Genomic DNA, 16603 nt, shown 5'->3' on the forward strand with positions numbered 1-16603 from the left:
AAAAATAAAAAAATGAAAAAAAAAAATTTTGGAGACTCCTAAGTACAAAAGCAGGGAGTAATGAAAAAATTATAAAATAATTTTTTGGGGTCATGAACAAGCAAAAATTAAAAAACGTGACCTCAAAATTTACAAATGGAGTTGCTTCTTATTTCTAGACTCAATACCCTGTTTGTAGATGAGTGAATACTGTGCAAAATGTGGTTATTTACTAAAAGTGGAGAAATCAATTATGCAGTAAAATTGAAGAAGTTAGTTAGAGAACCAGGAAGACAGATAAAAAGAGAAAAAGCATTAATGACAAACAACTGTATAAAGTCCAATGGTCTAATTATTTATTATTTGTGAGAATATTCCTTTCTTTGGGGGCCGAATTAGAAAGAAATATGATCTGGCATAGCAATGGCCCCCCGACCCATGAAGTACTCAACATATTTGTCGCGTACCTCACGAGCTGATTGGGGGGCCAAGCCAGCGCGACCAGTGTCCAGCCCGGGAAGGGGATCTGAGGGTAGTCTTGCCTCAGAACCGATGTCGGGTAGGTACGTCTGGGAGTGCCTGCGTAAAAAGTTGTGCAAAATGCAGCAGGCAAATACAACGGTGTCCAATTTATATTCCGCCAGATGTATCGATGTCCTGAACAGGCGGAACCGGTTGGTGAGTATCCCAAAGGCATTCTCGACTACCCTCCGAGCCCTGGCCAACCGAAAATTAAACACACTCCTCTCTGAGGTGAGGGTCCTCTGGGGAAAAGGCCGCATGAGGTGAGGACCAAGCCCGAAAGCCTCGTCCGCTAGGAACACAAACGGAAGTCCTTCCACATTATCTTCATCTGGTGGCAATGCCAGACCACCAGCTTGGAGACGATCATAGAAATCAGTCCGTGCGAACACTCCCCCATCAGACATCCGGCCATTCTTCCCCACGTCCACATAGAGAAACTCATACTGTGCCGACACCACCGCCATCAACACAATACTATGATAACCCTTGTAATTATAATAGTAGGACCCCGAGTGGGGTGGGGGCACAATGCGGACGTGTTTCCCATCTATTGCTCCACCGCAGTTTGGAAAATCCCACCGCTGGGCAAATTGGGAAGCCACAGACTGCCATTCCTGTGGTGTGGAGGGTAGCTGTGGGGACAAACAAAAAAAGAGATTTAGTACTTTGGAATAAAAACATCCTACAAGCATCCTTGTGACACTTCAAAGTATTAAAATTGCATTCTAAAAATGTGCATGGAGAATTTGGGAAATGAAATATATAGGGCCACTTCATTAAGAGACTCCACAGCCCTCTGATGGGGACAATTAAAGTTTGAAGGGGGGGGGGGGGACACAAAAACCAAAAAGTCATGTTTTAAAAAATGGCAAGGTGGGTTTGTCCCTAGGATAGCATGCTGGACAGGTTAATATTGGGTAAGGGACAAATATGCAGGTAGGTCAAGAATAAAACATGTAAAGCTTATATCAACATGCATAGGGAGAAAAGGGAACGTTAGTTAAACACACAGCATATCTGGGAAATGAAAAATAAAGTTAGTTAGCAACATTATTACAGCCAGGAAACTTACCTTAATATACTCCTCATGCATAACTTTGATGATGGCAGCACACGTGTCCGGTATGATGACCCCAAGCGCCTGCGGAGAGATGCCTGTCGAGAACTTGAGGTCCTGCAGGCTCCTCCCAGTCGCCAGGTACCGCAACGTGGCAATAAGCCTCTGCTCGGCCGTGATGGCTTGGCGCATCACAGTGTCCTGCCTCGTGATATAGGGGGACAGAAGTTCCAGCAGACTGTTGAATACGGGGTCCGTCATGCGGAGAAAATTCCTAAAGTCATTAGGATTATTCTCCTGGAGTTCCCTAAGCAGAGGCATATGTGAGAACTGGTCACGCTGGCGCAACCAATTCTTGGTCCAGAAACGCCTCCGCCCCCTGTTTCTGGCCAAAGTACTGGACAAATGAACATATCCAGCAGCCATCCCATAAACAGCACCAACTCGCGAAAATTGACGCTGCTGCTCCATCATGGCTTCAAACCGGCCGGCTGGTCAGTCAAGAACACACTGAAACAGAAAGCACTCGCAAATCCAGCACTACCTGCGACAAACGCGTGACAAACAGATACGAGCGCACAGGATGCAACTGCTAAAGCAGAAACAACCTGCTAGCCTATAGCCGAATGACAACTACGTTACCGCAAGCACACGCACTGAACCCGTGAATACACGCTGTCAAAGCCTGGAGACCGAGAAGCGCGAATCAGCTCTAACCAAACCTTCACTAACACGAGCAAACCCGTAACTAGCAAAAGAGGAACAGAGGGCGGCGCCATTAAGTTTGGTCTTCCCCTTTATAGTGACGTCGTACGTAGTTTACGTGCACGCGTTCCGGTACGACGGGAATTTGGTCCGCTGGTGTGTACACGCCAGCGGAACCAAACAAAAATCAGCCTTGTACGCCGGAAACTGTCGGGCAGACAGTTTCCAGCGCACAGATCCGGTCGTGTGTACAAGGCCTTAGAGTAGCCGGTCTAGGAGGTGGGATATTGTTTGACAGCGGCAACTGGGATCTGGGGGCCTCCCATGTTAAAGGGGGCTTCCAGATTCCGATAAGCCCCCACCCGCAGACCCCCATAACCACCGGTCCCTTGTCCCCATCAACATGGGGCAAGGTGATTTGGGGGGACCCATCTTGAGGGCAAGCGGCCTGGTATGGTACAGGAGGGGGTCCGCTCGCTCGTCCCCCCCTTTTCTTGCCTACCAGGCTGCTTGCTCGGATAAGGGTCTGGTATGGATTGTGGGGGGGGCCCCCACACCAATTTCTTTTTCAATTTTGGCATGGAGTTCCCCTTAAAAACCCACACAGTTTTTTTTTAAATGTTGGCGTGGCGTTCCCCTTAAAATCCATATCCAACCCTTTTGGGTGGGACCCATGCAAGTTTTTCCTTGAATTTTCAGCTAATTTGCCGGGAGCCGGCAATGCATTACAGCCGCGAGCAAGTTTAAATGAAAATTTTCCTTTAGAAATGTCATTTTGCTGCGGCAGTGTTAAACACATCACACAGATGTGCCACTTTACAGGCAGACTGGGAGGACGCCCCCAGGCACGATATTTAAAGGAATATTTCACTTTTATTGTTTCACTTTAAGCATTATAAAAATCACTGTTCCTGAAATAAAAGGTAATTTTAAAAACTTTTTTTTTGCATTGATACATGTCCCCTGTGGCAATACCTGGTGTCATGAAGATCCTGCCAGAAACAGGCGACTCAGACTTTGCGGTTCCCGATGACGGCTGTAACCGCGCATGCGTGCACGTGTGCACACCTCTGTTGGAGCCAGGCGGGGTATTTAAGCCGGCCTCTCACATATCATCCCTGCTGTCTGCTCTACAGCGTTGTGTATCTGAAACCTGATCTGAGACTTAACCTGTGAAAGACCCCGACTTACCTGTTACTATTCCAGCCATCCGCCTGCACCTGATCCTTGGCCTGTTCTGACTACCCTTCTGTCTGCACCTCTGTACCTCGCTGTCTGCCCGATAACTGACCCGGCCTGTCTGACCATCCAGTCTGCTGAACGGTTCCAGTCTGTTCCTAGTCCCAGTCCAGCTGAACGATTCCAGTCTGTTCCTAGTCCCAGTCCAGCTGAACGATTCCAGTCTGTTCCTAGTCCCGGTCCAGCTGAACGATTCCAGTCTGTTCCTAGTTCTGGTCCAGCTGAACGATTCCAGTCTTTTCCAAGTTTCAGTCCAATTTGCTGAGCTGATCCAGTCTGCTAAGCTGATCCAGCCTGCTGAGCCTATCCAGTCTGCTAAGCTGATCCAGTTCCGGTGTTCCAGTTCCTGCAAGGAAGCTTTTGCTATACTGAATCACTTACTCTTCTTGTTGATCCTGCCAGGCACCCGTGCCACTACTTACTCCTGTGCCTACTTTAACCCTATCGGGGCCACGAGTGGGAGCCGTAAGTGAGGCTGTCCTCTGCAATTCGGGCTCACAACCATCAGGTATGTGACACCTGGGTCCCCAAACACTTTTTATGGCAATAACTTGCATGTAAGCCTTGAAAATGAACACTTGATTTTTTATGTTTGTGTCCCATAGACTAATAAGGTTCGCATGTTCTCTTAAACGTTTTGCCTGTGCGCAAACTAAACTGGGAGGGGGGGGTGTTTGGCTCATTGTGCCCAATTGTGTGCAAAATCAACTCTACTCACACTACCTAGAGTAGCCTATCCAGTTTTCCCAAACTGTCAAGCCCAATACCTCTAGTTGCACATCTCATGTGTTATCTGCTGGTTTAAGATATTTTTATATTATCTTGCAAAGTATCTCACGTGGGTTTAGCTGTCGTGAAGGGTGGTCTTTCCCCCTTTTCCTCCTTCTCTACATGACCTAGCTGAACATTTGGGGTTTATCATACTCCCCTATAAAGTGCTATACTACAGTTATCAAATGTTTAACATCATTGGCCCAGATTCAATAAGATTTGCGCGATATTTGCGTGGGAGCAGGGCAACGATTTTGCCCTGCACCCACGCGAATATTTTGCGCTGCCCTCGATTCACGGAGCAGTAGCTCCGTGACTTGCGAGGGCGCGCCGGCAAATTTGCCCGGCGTAAGCGCGCGCAAGTTAAATGATCCCGCCGGGGGCGGGAATCATTTAAATTAGGCGCGCTCCCGCGCCGAGCGCACAGCGCATGCTCCGTCGGGATACTTTCCAGACGTGCATTGCAGCAAATGACGTCGCAAGGACGTCATTTGCTTCAAAGTGAACGTGAATGGCGTCCAGCGCCATTCACGAAGCACTTACGCAAACGACGTAACATTTGAACGTCGCGACGCGGGATCGGCGGTATACTTTAGCATAGGCTGCCCCTGCTATTAGAAAGGGCAGCCTTGCGCTAAAGTAGCCGTACGGAAACTCCGTACCTGGCTTGCGCGGGGCCCGCGCAAGATTGTGAATCAGTGGTAGTATGCAATTTGCATACTACACGCTGATACACAATGGGAGCGGCCCCCGCAAGAATGCAGCCTAAAATCTGCGAGGCATAAGAGCCTTATGCCGTGCAGATTTTAGGCTGCAGCCGGTGTAACGAGGTTCCTGAATCAGGAGCACTCGTTACACCGGAGCAAGTAAGCAATTGAGCCGTGTAACTCATGGTTACACGGGCGCAATTGCTTCTTGAATCTGGGCCATTGTTTTCATTGCTTTTCCTACCATACTTTTATGGGCTTCATCCCTACAAAATGGGTGTGTGCACAATCTTTTACACCCTTTCTCATTGGGGTTATTCTGCAAGAGTTATTATGTTTGTCTGTCACTTTTCTTTTGTGTTTGTTTTTTTTTCTGTAAAAAATAAAATATTTGAACTAGGAATACAGAGGTTAGTTTTTATATAAACAATGAAAGGGGGGGGGGGGGGGTGAGATTAATAGCAAAAACAATTAAGCTTGAATATGCCTAAAAATATGCACAAAACGCCTATAAACGCTCACAATAAGGTTTGAACGCAGCCTTATGTATTTGAAGTAAAGAGATTTGATTACTAAAAAAAGAACTGAATCACAATGGTAATTAAAAGGGTAGTGGGTGCATTGAGTACACTTACAGCAGATGTAGTTTTTGAGAACACAAAATTCTTAGGATAAACACAAAGCTGTGTTGAGCATTAATTACTGAAAATCAGCTGGCATATTAAACCAGAAATTCAGGGTCAAATGCTTATAAAATTATATTTTTCATTCTGTCTATACATTGTGGCGTGCGATTACAGTTAAGGATAATTATGCTTTTACTAAAACAGTACATCTGGTGCAGGGTCTATTGGTGTGCCGAAAAGTATGAGACTGACACTTTTCCTGCTTAGTCATATAAACGTTTTTAGTAAGCCATCTGTTTAAATACAGACATTCCCATGTAGCTGGAGATACGTTAATGTGCCCTTAAGTACTCATATACACCAATACCATTAACCCCATTTCTCTTTCAGGGACATAGATGGACATTTGACCTCACACTTGCTGCCCAAAGGTCATATCCCTAGCCTTGAAAGTGCCATGTTAACGAGCTGGACATAGGGCTCAAGGAGATATAGCTTGTGTGCCTTCGACGCTTCTATGGCAACACAATAGATCAGATAGCTTCATGAATATTGCCAGCAGCAGGGGCTGCGTGAAGAATAAGTGATCAGTCTGATGTCAGCAGCCTCTGATGCTGCAGCTTCTGTCAAGCTGCTTAGTATGGGCAGCAGCCAGAGTCAAGGAGACAGGGAGGGAGGAAAAGAGGGAGGGAATTCTCTTTTTCTCTTTTTATTATGATTTGTTCCTTTTGTTCTTCTGGGCAGCCCTAGTCCAGTCCCTCCCCTGACCGGCTGCTGACTGAACTGTTCTGCCCGTCTGTTGCATTTCATACCCTCCTGCAAAGTCTTCATCATCTCATTGCTTGGGATCTAAGCAAAGACAAGCAAACATGGACCACAAGCTCCTCCTGGCACCTCTAGCACTGTCAGGATGCTGCGACTGCTGCTGATGCTTTTGAGACACAGACTTCTCAGTCTGTGCACCTGAGGCAGGAAGAGGTGCTGAAATGCCCCCAGCAGTGGCACATAGGGGCTGACATCAGCCAAAAGCAGAGAAGCTTTCAGTGGAGGAGTATCCTGGCAGACAATGGACAGACTGCACCCCTCTATGAGGAAGCGTCTGTACAGCCTCCCTCAGCACATTGGATCCAAAGCATCTATAATGGACGAAGAGGAAGGTGAAGAGAGAGACACCTGGAAAAAGAGCATTAAGCTGAAACCATTGCCCTCGCCTTCTGCACTTAAGGTTCTTGACCCACGACCTGGAGCAAAGGATACCCATCTAGTTATGGAAACTGAAGTAGGAAAATCCCAAAGAACAAGTAGCAATGGAGACTGCAGGAGATTTACAGGTAGTCTCTCCTCCATTGCCAGCTGTGGTCGGCACCTTCATGATTCAGACCCCAGTGAAGGGAGAAGGCTTATATCAGAGGGGGACCTTAGTCCTACTGATGAGAAGTCTCCCACCATGGACACTTCAGGAGAAACAAGCGCAGGCCATTCCCAAGCAGATCATCCAGCGTCCCAACCTCGGAGCGCTGACCAGCACAGTACTTCTGTAAAGGTTGAAGGCAGAGAACAGACTTTATCTGGAGGGGATGAGGAACAGAGTAGTTTTATGCACAGGCAGTTTGGGGCGCTTCTGCAACCGGGGGTGAACAAATTTTCTTTGCGCATGTTTGGCAGTCAGAAGGCAGTGGAAAGAGAGCAAGATCGGGTGAAGTCTGCAGGATTTTGGATTATTCACCCATATAGCGACTTCAGGTAACAAAAAACAACAAAGCCTATAATTGTGGGCAAACAAGTGTTTTTCATATTGTTTCATGAATTTAAGAATTCATCAGAGTTTACTGACATGTGCCCACAATGGATTAATGATTAATTGCATATATAAGGTTTAAATGCACGGGAAGGATTGTGCCATTGTGTTTCACCTTTGAAAAGGGGAGATCACAAGCTGTGCTTCACTGCTTTTTCTATATAACCTTGAAGGAGTCACTTTGCTCAGACCAATTGCCTAACATTGGAAGCTCCAAGATCTAATGTGTCTATCTTTAGTATGCATGCCTGCATACATCTTACCATAGTAAAACCATTTTTACATTCAATTCCATGAATTAGAAATCATTTTAGAGAGGTTGGGCCTAGCAATGTAGGTGGGCAGTCTTTTCACAAGCTACACATCTGCACACTGTGCTTCTATATGAAGTATGAGGACCTGAAACACAGTTAAACAGTGTTTATATTCACAGTGCATTCTTTCAGCTTCTCATAAAAAGTCTTCAAATAGATCTAAGACATCCAAACCAGGAATGGTAGGAATGAGGGTGGCAACACTAAATCCAAGTTTGACCCTTTAACACTCTTCCCAGTCAACAGATACTTTTTTATCCTTTATATTTCAATTTCATATAAGCTTATCATTTTGAAGCATTCTCGATGATCAAGTACTAATAATGTCCCCTCCCCCATAAAAAAACGCATGCTTCAGTACTTCATTGAGCGTAGAATTGTATACAGTATATGACTCAATAAATGAAGTAGCTGGTCAAGACTGTTGTTTGTTTGTTTTCCAGTAGATGTAAGCCTCCACTAATAAGTGATAATTGATTGTGATCTCGAGCAGAGGAAAAAGCAATATTCTTAACAGGCTTCTGCTACAGGTGTAACCAATCATCACTATGAATTGAACCATTTGTAGGCACTGTTGCACTTTCTGAGAAAGGACAGTGCAGCGGACATTTTTAATCAGGGGCAGAACAATGAAATTAAAAAAAGCTTAAATTCCATATGAAAACTTTATTCTACTGTACAGGGAAACCCCAAAGTGCTTTGATGTTCCCTTCCTTTGTTATAAGTATGGTTAACATGGATAAGTGTAGACCTTTAACAAAAACACCATTAAATCCAATAACAATAAAATTAGATTCTGATTATATTAATGCAGTGATTGATTGCTTATTCTCTATGTTCGATTGCTTGCATCCCTGTGAAAATAGCCGCAGCCTCTGTCTATTCATAGGATTAATTGTAATAATTTTGTTTCTTATTTGTAAAGGTGAATGCCATTTTTATCAATTGTACCTTGATAATTAATGAGTAGTTTTGTGTCTGAGCAGATTGAGCTTAGCAAGGCAAGCCCTTTAGCTGCAACAGAAGCAACAGTGTCAGAACTGCTGACTTCATAATAGCACAGCGAATGCAGCCTCATTCAAGAGAAAAATGTTACGTTGTGTTCATACGTTTGTTGCAGAATTATTCTTCTGTTAGAAAAAGGTACAATCCATTGATTCATCAGAAATCAGGGCTGTAATGTGACTTTTTGTGCATTGAGATTTTAACACCAGAGCCCAAATAACACTAAGCAAAACATTAAAAAATGCATTACTTACTATTTTTATAGAACCAGAATGGATCTTGGGAAGTTAATTCTGTTCTGGTGAAAGCATAATACATGTATACAATTCTAGCAACAAATACCATTTTTTCCTGCAAAGGTCTCTAGAGAATTAAGCCAAAATCTAATGATGTAATTAAAAAATATTGTATAGTTGGTGGTTTACAAAAAAGCAAAATTTACACTGGTTTAGCATATCTTGTATGCTTAATATACAGGTTAGTGGGGAAAAAATGTAATAACTGGATGGGTTTTGGTGTATTAGCATAAGATATATTTTTTTTTTTAAATCTGGGGATGAGATTTGAATTTACTGCTACCATGGATATGAGGTGAATCCTACGTGTTCAAGGTTGACAGATTGAGCAAAATAATAATTTGGGAATTCACCATAGTAACAACCATGCACTGCCTGGCCTTTGAACTTAGGTAAGTTGGCTTAGAAAGCCCAATAAGGGGGCTTTTGGATAAGCCAGCCCCTTTACTAAAAGCTTTAGGGGGTGAGGTCACAACTTACATATTGACAATATGCTTTAGCTGTGTTAGCGAAAGCATAGGGAATGTTGCTATTAAAATACATGGGGAGAGATTGATATAGGACTTGTAGGTCTTTTAAAGTAGATGTAAACCCTTACTAAATATTTTTTTCAGGACATATTTTTAACTTGTTGCTGGCAATAATTTTTTGATAGGCCTTTTTCTTATTTTTAAAGTAGTCCTTCCATGAGCATGAGGTCCACTAGATTAAAAGCCCCCCCCCCCCCCCACACACTTCAAATTCAAATCGCCTGCAATGTGTAGCGTGTTGTTAAAAAAAAAAACTGTGGCACTGGCTTTAGCCCCATTGCTGCCTCCTAGGATAGCTGGGGGGATCAAAATCCCACAAGAATGCACTCCAGCCCATTTCAAGGTTGTAGTCTTGCATGAGCACCCATCTATCCCAGGAGGCAGTGGTGAAGCATGGGGACATTTACTTATGCGTCATGAAAATGCTGAAAGCGGGGGCCAGGTGTCAGAAGCTGGGCCAGAGGGAATTATTTGCAGACAATTTGACTTTGGGGGGGCTTTCACTAGAACTGACCTTCGATTCTCATGGAAGGTCCACTTGACAACAGTGGACTATACCCGAGCAAGGTGCATAAGCACAGAAGCTTATAGTTTCGCTTGGTAGAGCAATGGGTGATTTACAGGCAAATTATTCTGGGAGACTGGGTGGAACATTGTTACCCCATAACACAAAGTGCCCAAACAAGGATCTTTATATCAGTATCGCCTATTATTTTCATTAAAAAAATTGCAATTCAAATTAAAATAGGCTTTTCCAATTTTTTTTAATTTTCAAGGTAATATTTTATTTTAAGGGTAGGATTTACATCTACTTTAATAAACAATGCTCAAGTTTTTGAGTGATTGCAGCCCTGAGATACATTTAACATGCCCTGCATGCTTACATACACCTGTACACTGAAAAAATCCTTTTAAGGAGCAGTATCTGTCTGCAACAACTGATTGATAGCTAGCAACCTCTGCAGCAAGGCCAACATTGAGGTCCAGTATTTGGGATGTCACAGATGAGGCAATTGGCAGGCAGTGGATGTTGGCACAGCATTTCTGCCATTCGCACCGTGGCTGGGTATGACCAGCTTAAGTAGCCACAAAAGCTTTGTAGCCTGACAAAGGGCCTCCTGGAAGCCAGGATATTTTGTGATAAACTGCTGAATCACTAGGTTGAGGACATGTGGCAATCAGGGTACATGTACGATTTTTATGGCTGAAGATGGTATGGGGTCAGCCACCTCTTGTCCCGGCCTTAAAGAGGTGCTAGCAGCTATGGCCCAGTGTGGTCCTTGTTCTCCTGGCAGATGAGCCCTTGTTCTTCAGGAAGACAGCATAACAGAGTTTAGCCCGGGATGTTGCATATACTTCTGGACTTTTGGGGGGTACTTGTGGTCCAAGAAGTCAGAGGATGAGACAAGTGAGGAGGAGGTACAGGTGAGTGTGCTATCACCAGGACAGGACACAGTGATACCTCCAACTCCAGAAATGTGCCCCATCCTTAATCCTTACAAAGTGCTGAAAGATTGACTTGGTGTGGCAAGCAATTTTGACAGGCTATCACTAGGACCCTGTACATGTCCGTGATTTAGGCTGGATTCACACTTGTGCGTTGCGTTTTTGAGCTCCGGTTTCTTTGCCAAGTTCTCAAACAGTTGTTCAGCGGTTCCTTTGCGTTTTAGCTGCGGATTTGCTGACCTGGGAGAGGGGAGGGAAGTCTCGCCACTGTTATCACGAGGGGGAACTCCACGCCAAATTTTTAATAAAAAACTGGCATTGGTTCCCCTCCAGGAGCATACCAGGCCCTTAGATCTGGTATGAATTTTATGCGGAACCCCTACGCGGAAAAAACGGCGTGGGAGTTCCCCCCAAAATCCATGCCCTTAACATGGGGGGGTGGGTGCCTTGGGCAGGGGGCGCCCTGCGGCCCCCCACCCCAAAGCACCTTGCCCCCATGTTGATGAGGACAAGGGCTTCATCCCGACAACCCTGGCTGTTGGTTGTCGGGGTCTTGGGGCGTTTTGTTCCGCGTAGGGGTTCCGCTTAAGATCCATACCAGACCTAAGGGCCTGGTATGCTCCTGGAGGGGAATCCATGCTGGTTTTTTATTTAAAATTTGGCGTGGAGTTCCCCCTCATGATCCCTGTTCAGAACGGAACACTTGTGCGAATCAGATGCGTGCCCATAGAAGGTAATGGGCCTGAATTCGCACCTGAGCCGCACCGCAATGCCTAGAAAACGCACACGTTTTGTGGGCAGTGCGAATGCATCGCACATATGTGAACCAGCCTCATTAACCACTTCCAGACCGCTGTACGACTATATACGGCCTAACTTTAAAGATACATATCTCGGTAACGGCAGCAGCTGCTGCCACAACTGAGGTATGTATCTTTACTGTCAGCGGTTCTGGTAACGATAACGGCGGTCTCCGCGGCGGATGCGCCGCGAGATCGCCGTTATCGGTGGCGGGAGAGGGCCCCCCCCCCTCCCGCCGCTCTCCCGCGCCCTCCGCCGCTTACCGGAGCCGTCGGTAGCGGCGGAGGAGATCGCGACCGTTCGGGAGCTGAGCGGGGACGAGACTGAAGGAAAAATCTCCTTCGCCCGTCCCCATAGCTCGGCTGGGCGGAAGTGACGTCAAAACGTCAGTCCCGCCCAGCCTCTTAAAGAAACATTTTTTTTTTTTGTCATTTGAAAAAATGACATTTTCCAATTTTTTTTTTTTTTTTCTCATTTAAGCCTAAATATGAGATCTGAGGTCTTTTTGACCCCAGATCTCATATTTAAGAGGACCTGTCATGCTTTTTTCTATTACAAGGGATGTTTACATTCCTTGTAATAGGAATAAAAGTGATCATTTTTTTTTTATTTTTTTTCCCAGTGTAAAAAATAATAAAATAAATAAAAATAAATAAGAAAAAAAAAAAAAATGTTTTTTAAAGCGCCCCGTCCCGACGAGCTCGTGCACAGAAGCGAACGCATACGTGAGTAGCGCCCGCATATGAAAACTGTGTTCAAACGACACAAGTGAGGTATCGCCGCGATCGTTAGAGCGAGAGCAATAATTATAGCCCTAGGCCTACTCTGTAACTCAAAAAATGCAACCTATAGAATTTTTTAAACGTCGCCTATCGAGATTTTTAAGGGTAAAAGTTTGACGCCATGCCACGAGCGGGCGCAATTTGTAAGCGTGGCATGTTGGGTACCATTTTACTCGGCGTAACATTATCTTTCACAATATATAAAAAAATTGGGCCAAATTTATTGCTGTCTTATTTTTTAATTCAAAAAAGTGATTTTTTTCCAAAAAAAGTGCGCTTGTAGGACCGCTGCGCAAATATGGTGTGACAAAAAGTATTGCAATGATCGCCATTTTATTCTCTAGGGTATTAGAAAAAAATATATATATAATGTTTGTGGGTTTTAAGTAATTTTCTAGCAAAAAAAAATGTTTTAGTCTTGTAAACGCCAAATCTGAAAAACACCCAAAGTAGAGAAGTGGTTAAAATCAATGTATTTTATAATGTTATGCATATTGGATGCGGTTTAAGATGCATCAAATCCGCATAAGTGTGAACAGGGCCTCAGGGACACCTTTCTCTTCTTCTATATTAAAAAGGGCCACATTTAAGAGGTCTGTAGACCAGCCCTGGTGATAGCAGTGGCCTGTACCCATTGGGCAGTGCTGCCAGGTGAATAAGGATAAAATAAAATATACTTCCCCAGAAAACAAGCCCTGATTTGGAGAGGCTGGACAGGCTATAGCCATGAATGAATGAATGAATGAAAAACTTATAAAGCGCGGCGCATGCGAACTGAATTGCTTCTACACTTTGATACTACACTTTGATTTTCTGCTGCCTGCCCTTTCCCCTGGCCACAGTATTTCCTCCATTCCCCCCTGCATTGTAGAAGGGTGGGCAGCCTATGGCCATAGGTTTTACCGTTGCAGTTATGACTCCAGTGCCCCAGTTATAACGAAATAAATACATATATTAAAACAGAACTGGCTGTTGAGCGCCTTGGAGGAGAAACATTTTGCTGGCAAATCAGAGACCTTACAAAGATGCCTGTGCTCTGCTGTGTGCAGCCCAACCATCACTTCAAAACCAAAACCTACAGAAGAAAGTACATATAGAAAAATTAATACCCATGAAAATGTAAAATGGTGGGGCTCAAAAGCTAGAATGGTTATAGTGTAGTGTATAGTATAGTTTTCCTGCAGCTCCAGATGTTAGCTGATGCCCACTTCCATCTGGAGCTGCACTGTCTAGTTACTGTACAATGCTTGTGGCTATTGTCTCATATGATACACTCACTATTGTTAATTTCAACATAAAACCTGCCTAGTCTCTTTCTTTTATATTGCGGCCCAAGCAATCTGCTTAAATACTGTCTAACCACTGCTCAATAATTGTGGCTATTGTCTCTCAGATAATACACTCTAATTTATATTGCAAGATAAACTCTGCCCTGTATCATTCTTTTGCTGCCTATTCAAGTGTTTGTGTACTGCCTGTTTTTATTTTAGAATAAAACCTGGCTCAGCTCTCCTTCTTATATTTTGACCTAACTAAACTGCTTAAATATGTTCCAGCCACTGAAAAATATTTGTGACTATTGTTTTTCAGATAATACACTCTAATCTTTATTGCAAGATAAATCCTACAGTGTCCCTTACCATTTGTTCTGCCTATTCAAGTACCCACGTACTGTCCCTACACTAGCTAATTTTTGCCAAGCGCATACCTACAGTCTATATTTTAAATATCCTGTGAACAATTGGGTATACTGGTATGGGAAGGGGTTCAGGGAATGTTGGAGTTGTGGTTTTGAAGTCGTTTTACGCACTCTGCTTTGACATTTTATTAAAATTTGAAGACAATGCAGTTTGGTACTATTAAAAATAATTTCACAAATAATACTATAAAAACTCTTTTGCCACTGAAAAGTTGAGGGCTTGTGCTTTTTTATTTAATTAAACTTTTTTATAACGTTTACGTCTGTTGTGGCTACTGGAGCTGAGGGCTTGTGCTTTTTTTTTTTTTTTTAATTAAACTTTTTTATAACGTTTACATCTGTTGTGGCTACTACTTCCACCAGTCATGTCAGGCCTTTTAATGCTGGATATAAAATCAGGCGTCACAGCCATGAGCACCTAAAAAAAAAAGCCCTTTTTTTCCAAGATGAAATTAAAAAAATGCTTCTGTATTTAAGCCACACTAGCTGTAAAAGTTAAAAAAACAAACTGCACAGAATATGGTGCTGCTGGCACTGTCCATGAAGGCCATAACAGTCATACTACTTCATAACAGCAAATACAGCTTAAATTGTTTTTAAAATATAAAAGTTATTTACCTTCATGCTCTACAGCTTGGTCTAAGTGAGTGAGTGAGTGAGAGACTTGTAAAGCGCAACACATGCGAACTGAATCGCCTCTGGGCGCTGTATCCATTTCATGGGTAAGGAACCCCTTGACCTCATGGGTTTTTTAATCTGCTAAAGGAAACTAAAAAAAATATTAGACGTAATGGCTAGACCTCTGGTCAGACCCATCTTTAACACGGGGCAAAAGGGGCAGCTGCCCAGGGTCCTGTCATTGTTGGGGGGGGGGGGCAGCGCTGCCCACCCCTTGAGCCCCGCACTGATCGCCAGAGTTCGGCCACCTCTGGTGCTGGTCGCATGCTGGCTGCTCGATACTGTCATTTGGAAATACAGATACGCTGTATTTCCAAGTGACAACGCTCCTCTCATGGCAGCCGCTCTAATCCCTCAGGTACACACCGATCTATGAGAGCAGAGGAGGAAGGGGACAGGGAACCTGCACAGGGGAAGCTGCCTCTGGGACTGGCAGGCTGCACGAACATGGAACAACATGCTGTGAGTAGCATTTGGGACAGAGGAAAACTCTTTACTGGAATCAGTGTTAATTTTGTTGACTAAAACATTTTAGTCGACTAAATGAATATTATTTTAGTCGACTAAAATATGACTATAACTAAAACAATTGAGACCACTATAATACAACAAAAACTAAAATGGGACTAAAACTGAAATGCCATTTTAGTCAAAAGACTAATGCCTCGTACACACGGCCGGTTTTGTCGACGAGAAAACTGCCATTTTTTACATTGGTTGGGAAAACCGGTCGTGTGTACAGGGCATAAGACTAAAATTCAATTGAACTATTAGGTAGATTCAGGTACACTGGCATAAAGTTAGGGCGGCGTAGCGTAGCCTGTTTAGGCTACGCCGCCGTAATTTAGCTAGGCTAGTAATGATTCTCAATATACTTACCTGCTAATTTACGGCGGCGTAGCCTAAAACGAGCGGGCGTAAGGGCGCCTAATTCAAATAGGTTGGGGGGGGCGTGTTTCATGGTAATGAGGCTTGACCTCACGTTTTTTGTCAGTGCGCATGCGCCGGGCGACTACATTTCCCAGTGTGCATTGCGGCTAAGTACGCCGTACGGATTGATTTAGACGTGGACGTAAACGACGTTAATTTCCGACTCAGTATATAATGAGTTTGGAAATTGTAGAGAAATGTTAACTAATGCATTACAATTTAATTACACTGATTAGATTTTAGTCGACTAAAATGAGTTTTAGCCGACTAAAATGTACTGGAGATTTTAGTCAACTAAAACTTGGGACATTTTCATTGACTAAAATGTACTGGAGATTTAGTTGACTAAATAGGACTAAAACTAAAACAATTGCAGAAGACTAAAATGGGACTAAAAATAAAATGCCATTTTAGTCCTAAGACTAAAACTAGATCGAAATTTGCTGCCAAAATTAACACTGACTGGGGGGGGGGGGGGTTGGGGCTTTGTGGGAGGCGAACCTTGTACTTTGGGGGAGTGGAGCTCTGTGCTGGAATCTGGGAGGGGGGAAGAGAGCTGTGCACTCCTACAATTACCTCACTCTTGCACTCTGCACCTACTTCACCCCAGAACTCTGCAATTACCTCACTCAGCTCACTCCTGCACTCTGTACCTACCTCACCTCACTCCTGCACGCTGCACCTACCTCACCCCTGCACTCTGCACCTATCTCAC

General features: G+C 44.0%; 1 protein-coding gene across 1 annotated transcript in view; it reads left to right on the plus strand.

The window, feature by feature from the left end:
- The first annotated feature begins 6277 nt into the window (after positions 1-6277).
- The window catches only part of HCN4 (hyperpolarization activated cyclic nucleotide gated potassium channel 4), a 181716-nt gene continuing 171390 nt past the window's right edge, over positions 6278-16603 (plus strand). The window contains exon 1 of the mRNA XM_040343025.1: positions 6278-7352. Coding sequence (XP_040198959.1) covers positions 6676-7352 — 677 coding nt within the window. The 5' untranslated portion in view covers positions 6278-6675. The remainder of the gene's footprint in view (positions 7353-16603) is intronic.

This window comes from Rana temporaria, chromosome 3 (genome assembly GCF_905171775.1).
Source record: "Rana temporaria chromosome 3, aRanTem1.1, whole genome shotgun sequence".
Lineage (NCBI taxonomy): Eukaryota > Metazoa > Chordata > Amphibia > Anura > Ranidae > Rana > Rana temporaria.